At 43.1% G+C, this 17,985-nt stretch overlaps 1 protein-coding gene across 2 annotated transcripts in view; it reads right to left on the bottom strand.

The window, feature by feature from the left end:
• The window catches only part of LOC137325227 (septin-11), a 96,409-nt gene that overhangs the window by 54,907 nt on the left and 23,517 nt on the right, over nucleotides 1–17,985 (bottom strand). For both annotated transcript variants that reach the window (XM_067990083.1, XM_067990092.1), the window contains exons 2-3: nucleotides 12,659–12,779; nucleotides 2,634–2,829 (exon numbers count right to left, since the gene is read on the bottom strand). In XM_067990083.1, the coding sequence (XP_067846184.1) occupies nucleotides 2,634–2,829; nucleotides 12,659–12,779 (317 nt within the window). The remainder of the gene's footprint in view (nucleotides 1–2,633; nucleotides 2,830–12,658; nucleotides 12,780–17,985) is intronic.

Here is a 17,985-nt window from a genome sequence, read left to right on the forward strand (position 1 = left end):
TGGTAGGAACGAGAGAGAGAGAGAGAGGGAGGGGAGGAACGAGAGAGAGAGAGAGGGAGGGGAGGAACGAGAGAGAGAGAGGGGAGGAACGAGAGAGAGAGAGGGAGGGAGGAACGAGAGAGAGAGAGAGAGAGAGAGAGAGAGAGAGGAGGGGAGGAACGAGAGAGAGAGAGAGAGAGAGAGAGAGCGAGGGAGGGAGGCGCGAGAGAGAGAGAGAGAGAGAGCGAGGGAGGGGAGGAACGAGAGAGAGAGAGAGAGAGAGAGGAGGAGGAGGGAGGGGAGGAACGAGAGAGAGAGAGAGAGAGAGAGAGAGAGAGAGAGAGGGAGGGGAGGAACGAGAGAGAGAGAGAGGGAGGGGAGGAACGAGAGAGAGAGAGAGGGAGGGAGGGAGGAACGAGAGAGAGAGAGAGGGAGGGAGGGGAGGAACGAGAGAGAGAGAGAGGGAGGGAGGGAGGAACGAGAGAGAGAGAGAGAGGAGGGAGGGGAGGAACGAGAGAGAGAGAGAGGGGGAGGGAGGGGAGGAACGAGAGAGAGAGAGGGGGAGGGAGGAACGAGAGAGAGAGAGGGGGAGGGGAGGAACGAGAGAGAGAGAGGGGGAGGGGAGGAACGAGAGAGAGAGAGGGGGAGGAACGAGAGAGAGAGAGAGAGAGAGAGAGCGAGGGAGGGGAGGAACGAGAGAGAGAGAGAGAGAGAGCGAGGGAGGGGAGGAACGAGAGAGAGAGAGAGAGAGAGAGAGAGGGGGGAGGAACGAGAGAGAGAGAGAGGGAGGGGAGGAACGAGAGAGAGAGAGAGGGAGGGAGGAACGAGAGAGAGAGAGAGGGAGGGGAGGAACGAGAGAGAGAGAGAGGGAGGGAGGGGAGGAACGAGAGAGAGAGAGAGGAGGGAGGGGAGGAACGAGAGAGAGAGAGAGGGAGGGAGGGGAGGAACGAGAGAGAGAGAGGGGGAGGGGAGGAACGAGAGAGAGAGAGGGGGAGGGGAGGAACGAGAGAGAGAGAGGGGGAGGGGAGGAACGAGAGAGAGAGAGGGGGAGGGGAGGAACGAGAGAGAGAGAGGGGGAGGGGAGGAACGAGAGAGAGAGAGGGGGAGGGGAGGAACGAGAGAGAGAGAGGGGGAGGGGAGGAACGAGAGAGAGAGAGGGGGAGGGGAGGAACGAGAGAGAGAGAGGGGGAGGGGAGGAACGAGAGAGAGAGAGGGGGAGGGGAGGAACGAGAGAGAGAGAGGGGGAGGGGAGGAACGAGAGAGAGAGAGGGGGAGGGGAGGAACGAGAGAGAGAGAGGGGGAGGGGAGGAACGAGAGAGAGAGAGGGGGAGGGGAGGAACGAGAGAGAGAGAGGGGGAGGGGAGGAACGAGAGAGAGAGAGGGGGAGGGGAGGAACGAGAGAGAGAGAGGGGGAGGGGAGGAACGAGAGAGAGAGAGGGGGAGGGGAGGAACGAGAGAGAGAGAGGGGGAGGGGAGGAACGAGAGAGAGAGAGGGGGAGGGGAGGAACGAGAGAGAGAGAGGGGGAGGGGAGGAACGAGAGAGAGAGAGGGGGAGGGGAGGAACGAGAGAGAGAGAGGGGGAGGGGAGGAACGAGAGAGAGAGAGGGGGAGGGGAGGAACGAGAGAGAGAGAGGGGGAGGGGAGGAACGAGAGAGAGAGAGGGGGAGGGGAGGAACGAGAGAGAGAGAGGGGGAGGGGAGGAACGAGAGAGAGAGAGGGGGAGGGGGAGGAACGAGAGAGAGAGAGGGGGAGGGGAGGAACGAGAGAGAGAGGGGGAGGGGAGGAACGAGAGAGAGAGAGGGGGAGGGGAGGAACGAGTGAGAGAGAGGGGGAGGGGAGGAACGAGAGAGAGAGAGAGGGGGAGGGGAGGAACGAGAGAGAGAGAGGGGGAGGGGAGGAACGAGAGAGAGAGAGGGGGAGGGGAGGAACGAGAGAGAGAGAGGGGAGGGGAGGAACGAGAGAGAGAGAGGGGGAGGGGAGGAACGAGAGAGAGAGAGAGAGGGGGAGGGGAGGAACGAGAGAGAGAGGGGGAGGGGAGGAACGAGAGAGAGAGAGGGGGAGGGGAGGAACGAGAGAGAGAGAGGGGGAGGGGAGGAACGAGAGAGAGAGAGGGGGATGGGAGGAACGAGAGAGCGAGGGAGAGAGAGAGCGAGAAGGGGTGGAAAGAGAGAGAGAGGAAAGAGATAGAGAGAGGAGAAAAAAGAGATAGAGGAGAAAGAGAGGAAAGTGAGAGAAGAGAGGGAGAAAAGAGAAAAATGAAAAGAGAGAGAGAGAGAAAAAGAGAGAAAAAAGAGAAAGAAAGAGAAAGAGAGAGAAAGGTGGGGAAAAGAGAGAAGAGAGACAGACAGACAGACAGAGACGTGACAATTGGTCTCATTGCCCATAAGCCTGGGAGAGGAGAAAACATTAACAGAAGTTCCCAATCCAGATTATTATCCAGTGACCTCTGCTGAAAGTCTTGATATGTGGACACCTGGTGAGGACAGGACTGGGCACCACTGGTCTCCCGGTTCAAACTACTTGCTGCATGAAAAATAGCCACCTGGGTAATGTACTGGAAGGGTGACAGCATCAGTGGAACCATCATTAAACTATAGTCACAGAATCTTTGACGCTACATTTTCAATTACAATTATTCATATTCAAAAACTTACCTGTCTTCCTTGTTTATCTGGTCTCCAAATCCTACTGTATCTACAATGGTCAGCTTTAGCCGTACATTACTCTCTTGTAGTTCATAGCTGCGTGATTTTAACCGGACACCAGGCTCATTGTGGGATGCTTGTGCATTTTCAAACTTAGTGTTGAACAACGTGTCCATTAATGTTGATTTACCGATACCAGTGTCACCTAAAAAATTATATAAAAAATTATGCTATTTAATAAGCAAAATTTCAGTTAATTCCTCTAGTTTTATTTTTGGACCTATTATCAGTGAAATAGTAAGTGAGATACATTTAGGGATTTTTTTTAAAAAAAACATTCTGCACATGAAAGCTCACAGTGACTGAGCCAGTTGCCAGTCTGCCTAGATTCATAGCTGATGTTTACTTCAAACAGAGTTGATCAATGATCATATAACAGTGGAAACAGACATACTCCAGATTAATGCTTGATTTAAGCATTGAATGTCTCTGTCCCAAACATTCTAGTCATTATACAACATTCCTGATTCAAGTCGAAGGAAAATACGAAGTCTTGATCCAAAAACAATTTTTCTTATACACATTTTGTTTCACAGTTAAGTGCATCATGGTATATTACATGCTTCTCATTTTTAACATGCATTAGTTTGGCTCCTGTTACAGTTTATAGGTGGCCTGTGGACCACCACGGCAACATCTACAAATGCTTACTTTGTTTCCCCTTTGAGGAATTCAAAAGGGCATTCTTGTATATTGTCCAATGCATTAGCCACAAGCCACATGTGGCTAATTGCAAATCCAGGTGTGGCTAACGGCATATCTGATTAGCAAACTAAAATTGAGTAACAGACACCGTCGTTGGGTATGTGATGTAAGTACTCGTATTCACACAGCGAATGTGTGTGAACTTTAACTTTTTTGTGCACTTGTTGGTAAAGTGGTAAGATGACAAGCAGCGTGTGCGAGTGTTTTGTTGATCATTGCGAGTGCTTTACTTCCTTGGTTAATGAACGGTGGTAGATGTTGTTATGTGAACATACACGTGAAGTACATTTACTTGTGTGAGCGTCTGAAAAGTGTTTTCTACTAAAATTAGTGCATGTGGCTAAAACGGTGTTGCCACAGCCACACCTGTGGCTAGTCAGGAATTTCTATTGGACAACACTAGATTGTTTAACCATCCCGGCCCTTCTTCCCTCACCATACACATTGGTGTGTGTATTCATCCGGCACCTATTATCTATTGCTTGCGACGGCCTAAGAACGAAGATCAAATTCTGTGGAGCTTGCCTGGATTCAGTCCCAGTCAGCACCTGAATTTTTCAAGTGGGGCTATTTTTCATATTGATTCCATTCAAATTAGTCAGATGGCAGGCTCTGCATGTCACTGCAGCAGCTGGCGCTGGCTGCCTCAGGGCAAACCAAAGTTGTAACCGGGACTTGAAGCAGGCGTTCGGCCCCGTAGTTGCACATCCAAATAGCCTAACGCCAGCTTCAGGCATGGGTAAAGGGCGGCTCTAGTTTATCCTGTCCCAATATGGCGGGTGGCGCACTTCCCGTCAGAAATGTGCGCACGCTTCCTGCCCGCTATTTTGGAGCCTTAGGAGGCCGCCTAACGCCTAAAAATTGGACGCTACTTGGCCCAATTTAGCCCCCAAAGAATTTTAGAAACTTAAATCAATTGTGCAAATAACATAGAATGTGACTTTCTTTACTTGGTCTGTGTTTGGCCAAGTTCCTGAATTGGTGAAAACAGGATATGGCCGAAGGCTTGAGTGCTTGTCTACCTTTTTAAAAGTTTTAAGGTTTAAAAAGATTGCTTCACATTAATTGCTGTTGTACTCCAGTTGGTGTGAAGCTGAAGCAGTGTGCGACTGATAACTAATTTGGCGTCAGATCACTGGATATCAACTTTATACAATAAATTCTGCATCAGAGGACATCAAAAACTGCCACATGAACTTTTGGGTAGGTAGTGTTGATGAAAGCACTGGAAACCTGGCTGTATGAAACAGGCTCTGGCCAGTGCTGGTCAATTCTCCTTAAAAATACAAATTGTACCAGGGGACTAGAGAGTAGCAACACTATTATTCAAAAAGAAAGAGAAGAATAAACCAGATATTTATATATAGACTAATTAGTCTAATGTCAGTCATGGGCAAAGTTTAGAATCCATAATTCAAGATAAAATTAGTAAGTATTTAGAAATGTATGGGTTAATCAAGGAGAGCCAGCATAGATTTGTTAAAGGCAAGTTGTGTTTGACAAGTTTAATAGAGTTTTTTGATTAAGTAACCGACTGGATAGAGAGAATGCAGTAGATATAGTGTGTATGGATTTTCAGAAGGCATTCAATAAGATGCCTCCAAAAGGCATGTTTGAAAAATTCAGATGTATGGTACAAGAGGAAATATAGCATATATAGATAGAAAGATAATTGCCGGATAGGAAACAAAGATTTAGGGTAAATGGTGTTGTTTGGACTGGAGAAGGGATGGTAACGGTGCATCCAATGGGTCAGTGCTGGCTCCACTTTTGCTCTCGGCATATATAGATGATCTGGACCTGGGTATAGGATCTCAATCTCGAAATCTGCTGACAACAGTTCCCCAAGCCTCCTTCTTTTCTATGAGGAGGATGGTAAAAGACTCAGGAAGACAGATACAGATTAACTAAATGGGCAGACAAATGAGAGATGTAATTTAATGTGAACAAGTGTAAGACAAATGAGAGAAAACACAAGGAGTGGGAGTATACACGCAAGGGAAAGACAGTAAAGGGTGTGGATAAACACTTAGGAGTTCAAATACTTTTGACTTGCTCTAGCACAGAGCCAGCACAGACACGATTGGCCGAATATCCTCCTTCTGTGCTGCAAACTTCAATGGTTTTATTGGGGGGGGGCGAGGGGGGAGAAAGAGCTGGCATGTCTTTCTACAGGGAGGAGCTAGGATGGACCTAATGGCCTTCCTCATCTTAGTCTACCTTGAGATCTTGCAGTAAAACTGACTTTATTGCCATACCATGTCACTATTACTATTTTTTAAATAAAAAGCAAGAATGTTTTTTCTTCAGGAATGAGCTGTTGTCCTTTCCATAGAGATTGCTACTCTTCAGTTTCCTTTCGGCCAATTTTATTAACTTGTCTAGTTACACAAAGCTGAAAATAAACTAATTCTACACAGCAGTGAAATCTACTGATCCAACGATCCCATGGAGAGATGCACAAAGTCAGTGATATTTTTTTACTTGTGAAGTGCTACAAATCTTATTAATAGGAATTGCATTGATTGGAGTCACTCAAGCATTTTCCTCTTTCTTTCTACAGATTTTCTTGCTATCTTTTTTTTTTAAGAATTGCTTTGCACTCCACCCCATGGAAAAAATGTTTTTTTAAATTAAAAACAAGACGTCAAGTGAAGACCGAGGTCAACCTTTGCTCCATGAACTTCTTTTTGAGCTGCCAGGCCTTCTCCCCCCTCTAAACACAGAGACCATTTTTCTTTCACAAAAGCAACAGTTGAAGAAACCTCACAAGCCCTTCGTCAGCACATTACTGACAATGTATCCACTGTGTTCGTACCAACTACACGGAGCTCGTGATTTGATTGTGGTACAATACTTCAGCGATTTCAACAAAGCGGTTTCCATGCACCACACCACGTTAGATTCACTACTATGAAGCGCAATTTTGCAAGGCAGTTCCTACATTCAATTTGTGAATCAAGACATCCAGTGTTCCAAGTGAATTCCAATGCTAAACAATATGGGGCAGAATACAGAATTCTTGATCAACCGAGACAAATGCAAGATGGTGTGCATTTTATTTAGGATTTAACACACCACAGACCATTTTGATGCATTCTGAAGAAAACTAAATAAAGCCTTCAGAAATGTTATATTGGCGTTAGATTTACGGGCATTAAGATTATTTTCTTCAAACAGCCAATTCCCATGAACAAAAATGGAAACATACTGAAGTCCAAGACGAATTTTAACTGAATTTACCGTGGGTTTTTAAAATTAAAAAAGTATTCCTAACCTCAAGCAATTTTTCTAATCTTAATCCACTGAATATTTAAAAGTATAAGATGATTACAAACAATATGAAAACTCCATTGGATTTTCAGAAGAACTCGGCTCTACAGCTTTAACTGGTTCAAAGCCAAGTTGAAATAAATATTTTAAAATATAAGGATAGTTGATAGCCTTACACCAAGTTCATCAATAGCAGGTTTTATTGTGCACAGAGTGGTGAACTGTAAGTTTACATTTTATTTATTTTTTAAAAACCACAAGATTAAAACTTATATTTATATTAAAAAAATATAATTCAGAGCAAGTTACTAGGCAGGTAAGAAGCCATCTCTAGTCTTATATTAGCAACAGACTCACAAGCTTTGTCCTCAGATTAGTCTACTGACAGCAGAATATAAACCCTCTTTTGTGCATTTTTAAGATAAGTATAAACTGCTTACTAAAATTCAAAAGAATAAAGTTCCACGACAAATGTGAAGATACAATAGCATAACTGAAAACAATGCATCACAAGGAATCCCAGCCTGACAGAACACAGACAAGAACCAAAAGACTCAGAGACTCAATATTTTCCATTGCTTCCCTAATATGCACAACTCTTCAAAGTAGAGATTGTTTCAAAAACACAATTTTTTATATGTACATAATGTTAATTAAAAATATATGCTGAAAAGGCTGGTATAATTTCCTTGAACCAAATCTTAAAATAAAGTTAGTGAACTGATCTTCATCTCAGCACAAGAACACTGAAAGTGCAGACCTTTTTTCATGTGCTTTGCTGTTCGACACCCATACAAATTAACCCCGGTTTAAGTTCAACCAAAAATTCCCATCCTATATAATTAACGTTCAAGATAAATGCAACAGGGCAGCCAGTGTTAGTCTAATAATGTAACAACCATGTCAATGTGTTGATGCATTATAGAATGATTTATGATTACAACTCCGCCATCGCAGAAGGGCCAATTGCTGTGTTTGGGGAAAGAGGATCATTTTGAAACAACAGAGGAGAGAATCAACCTTGCCTGCCCTTGAATACATACTGGTTACTGAGCAGCACTGGCAGAAGTCAGCAAGTAGGTCATAACTATGGGCTATGGGAATATTTTTTTAAAACCCCTTTTTAAAATAAGAAAGGAGAGTTTCATACTTGATCAGCTTTCTTTCACTTGCAGGATTGTACTGAAGTTTGATATTTGTCTTAGCATTGTAAATGCTAATTAGCAATTTGCACACCAAATTTCGAATGGTTTCATGCAGAGCAGAACAAGTCACATGGTTGGCTTCAGGCCATTTTCACTCTCTGCTGGACTCTCATGATTAAGAATAAACCAAACTCAGTGGGAAGTCTGTTTTTTGTAAGCCACCGGGGTCTTCGTGATGTTCAGCAAACAATCCATAACTAATGGACAGAAACAGCAGTCCAAGAATGTAAAACATTCACCACTGTTTCCAACAGGACATATTTAACATTAACAAAATCAGATTTACCTACACACAGACTGGATGAAAATGCCTCTGGAATAGGATTAACATTTAAATTTATGTTCTATTTGTCCTCACCAGTTTTATGAACTCAATAAAAATCACAATATGTGGCATTCAAGTATGTAAAATTTCAGTTTTAACATTTTTTGATCTTTAAACACCCAATTAAATTACAATTGGGTGGCTCAAATTCTGTGCTGCACAAAGAAATTTGTCAATGATAAAAACGTTATATCTGCAGAATCCCTTTTCAGGAATCCAAACAATTTTAAAACCAAAGCACTGATTTAAATACTCCATCAACTGGTGATCAACCATTCAGAAATGGACTACTAGTTAATTATTACATCACATTTCAATAAGTTTTCAAAAAACCTCACTGCAATGTAACAAGAAAAAGAACAACTGAATCTTCGTGGAAAGGTCAAATGAACAGGAGTCGGTAATCTCTCTGTGTAGCAAATGCCCATATTTTACTGGGGGGAGGGAGAAAGAGAAAGAATTGAAAATTAAGCTTTTTAAAGAGATGTATAATCTTTCCATCTGTGGGGTTAAATTGGCTGTTAGTTGCACATTGGGCACTCCAGCTGCCATTAAGTGAGATGATGGCCACAAAATATTGATGTGTGATGTTGAGCAGATTGCTTCTTTAGACAGTGCGGCTCTACAGTATCATAGTAGGTACAGCACAGGAAGAGGCCATTCAACCCATCGTTCCTGTGCCGGCTCTTTGAAAGGGCTAACCAATTAGTCCCATTCCCCTGCTCTTTTCCCATAACCCTGTTAAATACTTGAAGGGAAAAAACTTATCTAATTCCCTTTTGAAAGTTACTATTGAATCCACTTCCACCACCCTTTCAGGCAGTGCATTCCAGATCATTACAACTTGCTGCATAAAAAAATGTTTCCCCATGCGCCTCTGGCTCTTTTGCCGATCACCTTAAATCTATGTTCTCTGGTTACCGACCCTTCTGCCATTGGAAACAATTTCTCCTTATTTACTCTATCAAAACTGTTCATGATTTTGAACACCTCTATCAAATCTCCCCTTAACCTTCTCTGTTCTAAGGAGAACAACCCCAGCTTCTCCAATCCCTCCACATAACTGAAGTCCCTTGCCCCTGGTACCAGTATAGTAACTCTCTTCTGTATCCTCTCTAATACCTTGACACAGTAAGCTATGTTAAATAGGTCAATCCTGATGCAACTGCTACACAGAAAAGTTGCCGTTTCCTTGACCTTTTCATGCACATTCATTCCTTCCTTCCTAATCATTATACTGCACTAAAAAGTTTTTTTTTAATTTGAACTCAAGAATGTGGCCCATGCTGCCAAGGCTACATTTATTGCCCAACCCTGGCTAGCCTTGAAGTGGTGGTGGGCTTTCTTCTTAAACTGCTGCAGTCCTTGTGGCAATGGTGCTCCCGCAATGGTGTTAAGTGAGGAATTCCAAGATTGTGACCCAGTAATGAAGGAGGAAGTGGTTGGGCTTATTCTTGTTGCAAATGGTCATTGCTTGGCCCTCATACGGTACAAATGTTACCTCCCACTTGTCAGCCCAAGTCATGATGTTGTCCACGTCCTGTTAAAGGCTGCTTCATTATTGGAGGAGTTGTGAATATAGTTGAACATTGTCATAAAGTCAGCAGTGGGGCTGCTAACTGATGATTCTACAGCGGGACCACAGGAACAGGAGTAGACCATTCAGCCCCTGGAGTCTGTTCCACCATTCTATTAGATCATGGCTGATCTGTACCTCAACGCCATGTAGCTGCCTTTTGTCCATATCCCTTGATGCCCTTACCTAACAAAAATCTATCCAATGTCATTAACGAAGCAGCTGAAGATGGTTAGGCTGAGGACGGTGCTTCACCAATGAATTTACAATAGTTAAAATCACCATTTTTGTATTGTTCAATATATATTCAGTACAAAATGAGATACAAGAAAAAAGTAAAAAATAACTTGGTTATTTTGCACCTTTCATGTATTCAGGATGTCCAAAAGCACTTTACAGCCATGAATTGCTTTTTGAGGTATAGTCACTGTTCTATGTAGGCAAATGCAGCATCCAATTTGCGCACAGTAAGGTCCCATAAACAACAATAAGATGTGACCAGGTAAATCTTTTTTCGATGGTGTTGGTTGGGGGATGAATGTTGTTTGCGACATCAGGAGATCTCCCTGTTCTTCTTCAAAAAAGTGCCATGAGATCTTTTACATTCACCTAACCAGGCAGACGTTTAACGTCTCATCCAAAAGACTGCACCTCTGACAATGCAGCAATCTGTGCTCACTCAGTATTGCATTGAAATATCAGCCTGGATTATATGCTCAAATCCCAGTGGAGCTTGAACACAGAAACTTTTGACTCAAAGTTGTGAGAGGTGCCACTGAACCAAGTTGACACTTAAAAAAATATATAGTGGACATTAAAAGTATGTGATCTAAGGATCTGTGCAAACAGAAGAGATTCCAGCACTTCAATGACTCAAAACTTGCACTTCAATACCTCCAATTTAGTGGGTTCGAGGTTAGGGCTTCAAGTATAGACTCAATATGTTAATATAAAGAAGTTTCAGTACAGTAGCATGCACTCAAACCTTTGACGGGTTTAAAAGGTGAAAAGAACTGTAGAGGCAAGTACTTAACTACTTGAGGTGTTCAATCTATTTCAAATTCCAACCACTCCATTCCAAAAAAATCAATGGCCCAGATTTTCATGTCAAAATAATGGTGAGGCTAACAGCGCTCGCTGTTATTTATGCGCAAATGGTACAGCAACATCAGGTGAGGGGCAGATGCACGGTTAAACACAACTATCCAAAAGTTGCTGTCTGAATTGCGCCGCTCTGCTGTTAGCATCACGGAAACGGCATCTCACCGATTGGCTCACCATTGAAATGCATTGAACGGCCTGAAGTTGCTGTATTTGCGCAATAGATATGAACTAAACTCGCCACAGAAAGTTAAATCTTGTCTATTCCAGTCTAAGTACCTTTTTAACAACATGGTAAGTGTTAATTGCCACCAAACAAGTAATCTCTGGCACTGAACATTAACTATTACAAGTGTGGAGTCTCATTTAATTGTTGTTGGAGATTTTAAAAATGTAAAACTTTAATTTTTTTTTTAAACTTTTCCTTTCTGTCTCTTTTTTCTCTTTCTTAATCCAATCTTTCATTCCCTCTCTATTTCTCTTTCTGTACTTGATTTGACATTGAATTCACTCACTCTAGTTTACACTTCCTTCTCAGTCCTTGCACTGTTTATTTCACAATCCTTCAATCTAATTGATTAAGGAGATACCCTGTTGCTTGCCCTGTTCACTTAGATCCCAGATGCCCTGTTTCCCTCGCTATGACATTACCAGCTCGCACTTTCAGCAACTCGCCACGCAAAAATTTAAAAACCTAAACGTGCAAGGGCAAGTCTAACTAACGACAGACACCACTAGATGCCCTGCCACAGCGAAATTTGGTCCTACATTAAAACAATTACAGTTTACAGACTCCTCGGGCAGAGAAGTTTATGCACACCAGCAGCATTAGGCAAACAGGCCTCCTTGGAACAAATCAGCATCACAACATTTGGTGTCTCGGCTGTTTTTGGGACTACTCCACAAGCTCCTTTACTTCCCTCCCATCTGAGGTTTTTGTTATATGCAACAAAAATTTGGTAGATTGGGAAGTCAAAAAACCTTGAAACCAGTTCAAAAGTGATAAACAGGGACTCTCAAAGTGTGATTTCTATATAGTCTTCTGGGATGGATAAGAAAAATAAATGTAACCATCCAGTGGCAAGTACTATGAATATTATGGCTAATTCTATGATCCCAGGAGAGAAGTGGCGCTCACAGAGAGTGCATTGTGAAAAATCGCAGATAATCAGCCTGTGACTTTCTGTTCATTGTTTATTCTCATTGGGAGCACGGATTAGGGCCTATTAAGTACTTACCCCAAAATATCCAACTCTGGTTTTCCTCATCTTTCAACCTCATACTTCATTTCTCGAGTGCACACCACCAACATTTAACTGCACACTCTGCTACAGCATGTCCTGGACAGATTAGTTACAATAGCAATTAAACAAAAGGAAAATACATGCTGTACATGCCCTCCTTAGACTTTTTTAAAATAAAAAAGCATCCATGGTGTCTAAAGTGAAATCTAAAGTGAATTCATACTGTGCCTTCAAGTCTGAAAGTTCTACGTCCAAGCCCTCTCCAGTGAGGCTGACACTTCAGTATAGTACTGAGAGTGCTGCATTGTTGGGGCTGCTATCTTTTGGATAAGATGTTAAACTGAGGCCTTGTCTGCCAGCTTAGGGGGACATAAAAGATCCCATGACACAATTCAAAGATCAAAGGAGTTCTCCTGGCCCACATTCATCCCTCAACCAACACTACCAAAACAAATTAACTGGTTGTTTATCTCATTTGATGGTTGTGGGACATGAAAAACATGTATATCAATGTTCTCTCTTTGGTGCTTTCAAATTTTACTCACCCACACAAAGAATATTGAAGCAAAACCCTTGTGTTGTTGATTTGTTGACCAGCTGATCTGGAAGGCTGTCAAAACCAACATGGCCAGCAAGATTCAAGTTTCGTAGGTCTTCACTCTGCGACTGCAAAAGGAAGAGAGAATAGTCACAAAGTGTAGTTTCAGTAAAAAGCTGATGCTTATTGGCCTCTTACATGAGCCCTTAGAGCTGGCTCTCATCCTAAAGACACCATCACTTGTGCCTCACTTGTGTGAGTGAGATCTAAAAATCAAAATGATACGGGGTTGCATGCCTGATCGCTACCCAGCAACACCTGCTGGAAAGTGTATGCATGTAGGTTAGGTGAGGACAGGATCCACCACAGCTATGATGCTTGCACAGTTGACTAACTTGGCAACATTCATAATCTAGGTTGACACATGAAGAATGACTACTTAGACACAGTACCAGAGGCGAGCCAACAGGAAGGAAAAGGATTGGGTTGGGGGTGGGGGTGAAGAGTTTGAAAAAAAAACACGTGTGCACTGCTTTCATTTTGATTCTGTAGTTTAATGATTAAATGGACTGAGACACATATCTGCAAACTGCTCATTTTCATGTTTAATCCACAGAAAATCTTGATCCAAAACAACATTTCTTGGTAAACTGGTTGTCTTTGTATGTTCCAGCTGTATTTTTCATTGCTTAAAATTACATTCATAATTTATAAGGAATAATTGTTAATAGCTCCTCATTTTGGCCTACAAGTTTATCACTTAGCAGTCTTTACACAGAGCGTTTGCTTTTTTCCTCTTTGACCATGTAAAATATTCATAGATTTGACTCTTGATCCATGGAACATTGGGAAGTTGTGATATCAAAAATCTTATCCCCTTAGGAGACTTAACTAAACTCCATTTAGACAGGCTTATTTAATCTGAAATTCTTTTGGCTATTGTGCTTTGTAAAGCCTGCCAATTGTCCTCAAGATAGCATATATCTGACTATAAATGATCTGAGATAAAGACAATTAAAATGTTGCAAATACACAGGTCTGTCAGCAACCGAAACAGAAAGATAAGTGAACAATCCAGGTGCGGCCCCTCCTTCCTCAGAACAAACGTTCTTGATGTGTTTATTTGACTAGAAGTCAAACGTTTATGCAGGGAATAAGACACTTAGAAAAGTAATGGAGCTCTCAGTGGCCCATTCACTTGGCTGTATAAAAGACATGCTACGTTGGTGGTGGTGATGGGGTGGGAGAGGGGGGGGGGGGGGTGGGAGAAATGAGAAAGGTCAAGGGGGAAAAAGACCATTTTTGGGTGCGTTTATATTGCATAAGTGGCACTGGGCACCCCAGGTGCAGACCTCGAGCAGCCAGCTGTAAGCTAATTATAAAGATGCCTGGAATCAATAACAGCAGCAGCCAGGAAGACGTACTTCCCGCAGCTAGTCTTGAGTAAGTTTTATATTTGGCTTGCATTCGGCTGTACAAAACCCACACTTGGGGAGGCTAGTGCTACCAAAGCAATATAAAAGTGCCTACTTCTTAGCAGAGTAGACAGTAGGGGCACTACAATTAGCCATAGCTCCTTCGAGGAAGGAAGGGGGCGGGGTGGAGCCAGAGACTCATAAGCGCTGTCCAGCGACCTGTGCAAAAGTGCGCATGTGTGGATGTTAGGATCAGGCTCAGGCTGGGCTGCTGCCCAGGACAGCCTCTTGACAGTCACTACCTATGTTCACACATGAATAATGGCTCTGGGTAAGGTGCCGGAGGGTAGCTAGCTTTCTATGGAATCAGCCTCAACACGAATCAATGATTCCAAGAGACGAAGGGGGGAAAAAGAAGTGGAAAAAATAGAGCTTTCAGTTCTGAGATAGCCTGCTAGCTGGGCTACTTAGGACACAACTCATTCTGTCATTGGGTAAAGTTGGTCAGTACATCAGCATTTGCCACCTGTCAGCAAAAACTGTCAAAACACACATTTATTAGGCTGCTGCATCCGCCTGTATTAGGACTCAAGTTGCCAACAATGGTATTTTCAAGTCAGGGACTAGGTCACCACGCTACAAAGCCACACAGCATAAACTTCAAATGTGAAAGTTTGAACCTTTTTTCTTTGATGTTTATAACAAGAAAAAAGGTTCAAACTTCCACATTTGGTAGTTATTAGTGGGCAGTTTCTTTAACCCTATGATATGTCATCTCAAGCTAAAACTTCAAAAACAAAAAGAAAAAGGCTCCCCAATGGTTCAGCAAATTTATCTAGTAGGTGGCTGAGCCTTACAGACTAAGATGGACCTCGGTTATTCCAGGTACATCCTGAGTTAGCTGATCTAAATGGGGTGACAGTAGAGGCAATATAATTGGCCATGACATCCTCGAGGAGATGGAGGGGAGGGAAGGAATCACAGCTAGTGCTTCTGATTGTTATCTAGCAACCCATGCAGGGACAGGGATGGAGATGGAGACGGAATGGTAGCCCAGTTATAGAAATGGACAAGCAACCCAAAAGATGAAGAGTTCAAATCCCATCATTGAAACTAAATTCAATAAATCCAGTAACTTGTGGGCTAACAGCAGAAAGTTGCCAGATCATCATAAACACCCAACTGGCTCACTAATGTCCTTCAGTGAAGGGAACCTATCACCCCTACCTGGTTTGGCCTACATGTGTCTCCAGTCCTACACAATGTGGCTTACTGTTAACAAGGGATGGGCAATAAACACTGTCTTGCCAGTGTTATCCACATCCCTAGAACAAATAATAGTCAATTTTTTTGTAAAATTGGCTAGTGCTCCTGATTGCTGTCCAGCAACCCCATTGGGAAGATAGGGGAGAAAACAGGCCAGTGCTCCTGTTCCTAATTTCTAACTAGCTGGAAGTGCAAATATTTGGACATTGGGGGAGGTCAACACTTGAATTGGTTGCAATGCCTTCTATTCTATTGAACAGTTTACTGATATTCACCGTCTAGGCTCACATATTAATAACAGTCAGTGAGGTATCTGAGGGTGCCGATACCTGTGAAAATATATTTCAGCAAGACTCTTGAGCCACAAGCAGCCCCAATTCCTGGCAATCTGGCCCTTAAAGCTCAGGAAACAGTTCTATTTGTGCTTTTCTTGTAGGATCACACTATTTGAATTTTGGATCCTAGAAGTTCAAAAAGGCCTGTTGTCTCACTGGTCCATGAGTCATGTAGCAGCACCTTGAAGCATATAAAAAGTGTTCTTATTAATTTGTATATGTTTCAAGGTGCTCCATGGTACATATCTATATGGCCTACAAAGACAAAAAATTTGGACACCCTTAGTAATAGGCAGAGGACAATTTGGCTGTCCTCCCTAGTTTTTGCAGGAGATGCATGACCTGGGAAACCTAGAAGGGAAAAGTTAGATTAAAACAGGCCACCTTTGTGTGCGGCTGCACCAAGCTGTGCATAGACCCTCAGAACGCAAACACAAAGTGTTACTACGTGCTGAGGTTCTACCTGTCTCCGGTGTTGAGAAGGATGGGCCTGGCCACGCTGCCACGGAACGCTCCATCCAGTTGGACCGTTCCGCCCCACCTGTCCTTCGTGGAAAAGTTTGTGCAGAAAACACCTTTGACCACAAGGCGATCAGCAAGTGGTCCTCGAGGCTCTGAGGGAAAAGGAGATGGTGGATCCTGTCGGTTGGTTCCCCGAGCAGACTGTCAATGTCATTTGGCAGAACGCCTCATCGCCAGAGCTTTCAAACAAGCACCAAGACCTAGCTTGGCTGGTGGTGAGAAGGGCCCTTCTCGTCAGACCCTTCATGCACTCCCGGACTCTCAGCGCCACCGTGCCAGAGGAGGCTGCACTGGAGACGAGACCGTCAGCCATCTCCTTCTGGAATGTGCCTTTGCAAAGAAGGTCTGGAGAGAGATGCACTGGTATCTGTCCAGGTCCATCCCGAGCAGTTCCGTAACACAGGATTCTGTGCTCTACGGGCTGTTCCCGGGGACGCACACTGAGACGGACATCAACTGCTGCTGGAAGACCATCAACTCGGTGAAAGACGCCCTTTGGTCTGCCCGAAACTTGCTGGTCTTCCAGTGCAAGGAGCTGTCCTCGACTGAGTGTTGCAGACTGGCACATTCCAAGGTCCAGGACTACGTGCTCAGGGACGCACTGAGGATGGGTGCGGCCGCCGCAAAGGCTCTGTGGGGAAAGGCAACCGTTTAGAGCCTTCCCGCCATTGTATACCGAGGGGCTGCAATCAGGGAAAAATTCGAATTGATGTCATGTAACTGTAAAGAACCTGTAAAGAACCTGTTATCAATAATCTGTATTGAGTGTAATGCAATGAGGCACCCTAGAGTGTCATGAACTGTAATTATGTCCAATGTGTTCATTGAACTGCACTTGATGTAACCTGAAAATTGCATAATCTGTATTGTGTACGTTTGGAATGTGATATGACAACTGTATTGCTGCAAATTTTATGAATAAAGTATATTTTTTGGAAAAAAAACATGCCCTAAAAAAAAATCACAACTCAAAAGGATGCAAGTTAACCAGACACTTTTAAAAATTAAACAATTAACACCAGATAATTGTTTCAAATTACCAGATGCCAACATCATTGTTTGGGCTGCGACTAAGGAACATCAGCAAAGTTAATGAAGTACAGATGCGAATTCCACAATGACGTGCAAACTTCACTTTAACAACCCTGATGTGACAAACAAGCCTGGAAGACTTTGAGCAGAGCCAAACTGAAAACTGCAGAATGGTCACATATGTTGCATATTTTACTGCCAAACTAATCCTCAGAGGCTTCCAAAAAAATGAAGCAGGATTTTGCCAAGTGCTGTTACAGCATCTCTTGAAAAACTGAATTTGATTTGTGTTGTGAGCAACAAGTACAAGAACAAACTCAAATTCAAAGAAACTACCAAATAGAAAAGAAAAACATACTGCCTTTGTGATTGCTGCCGGCAGAGTATTTTTTTCCAAATAGTACAGTCATAAGTTATCGCTATGTAAAATCATGTTGCAGTTCATTTAAATTTTACTCATAAGAATTTATGAAAAACATTTGTTTACAGACACTTTTCAGTTTGTACAGCAGGCTTTGTTCCAGATTCAATTAAGTGCTTCCCATAATCCAAGGATCACTCAATCTATTTTTTTCTCTATACGTACATACAATTTGATTCAGGGGTCCAAGGTCTTCAGTAGATTAAAAATATTCAGCGAACTTTGGACTTTGTCTCAGTTGGCAACCAGAGAAAGCTATGAGTGTAAGTGTAACACCCAGGGTAGCATTGAGCCATACAAAATGAGAGTGTCAGCAGACTATTCTACCACAATGGGCTCCACT

Source organism: Heptranchias perlo, chromosome 1, assembly GCF_035084215.1.
Source record: "Heptranchias perlo isolate sHepPer1 chromosome 1, sHepPer1.hap1, whole genome shotgun sequence".
NCBI classification, from domain to species: domain Eukaryota; kingdom Metazoa; phylum Chordata; class Chondrichthyes; order Hexanchiformes; family Hexanchidae; genus Heptranchias; species Heptranchias perlo.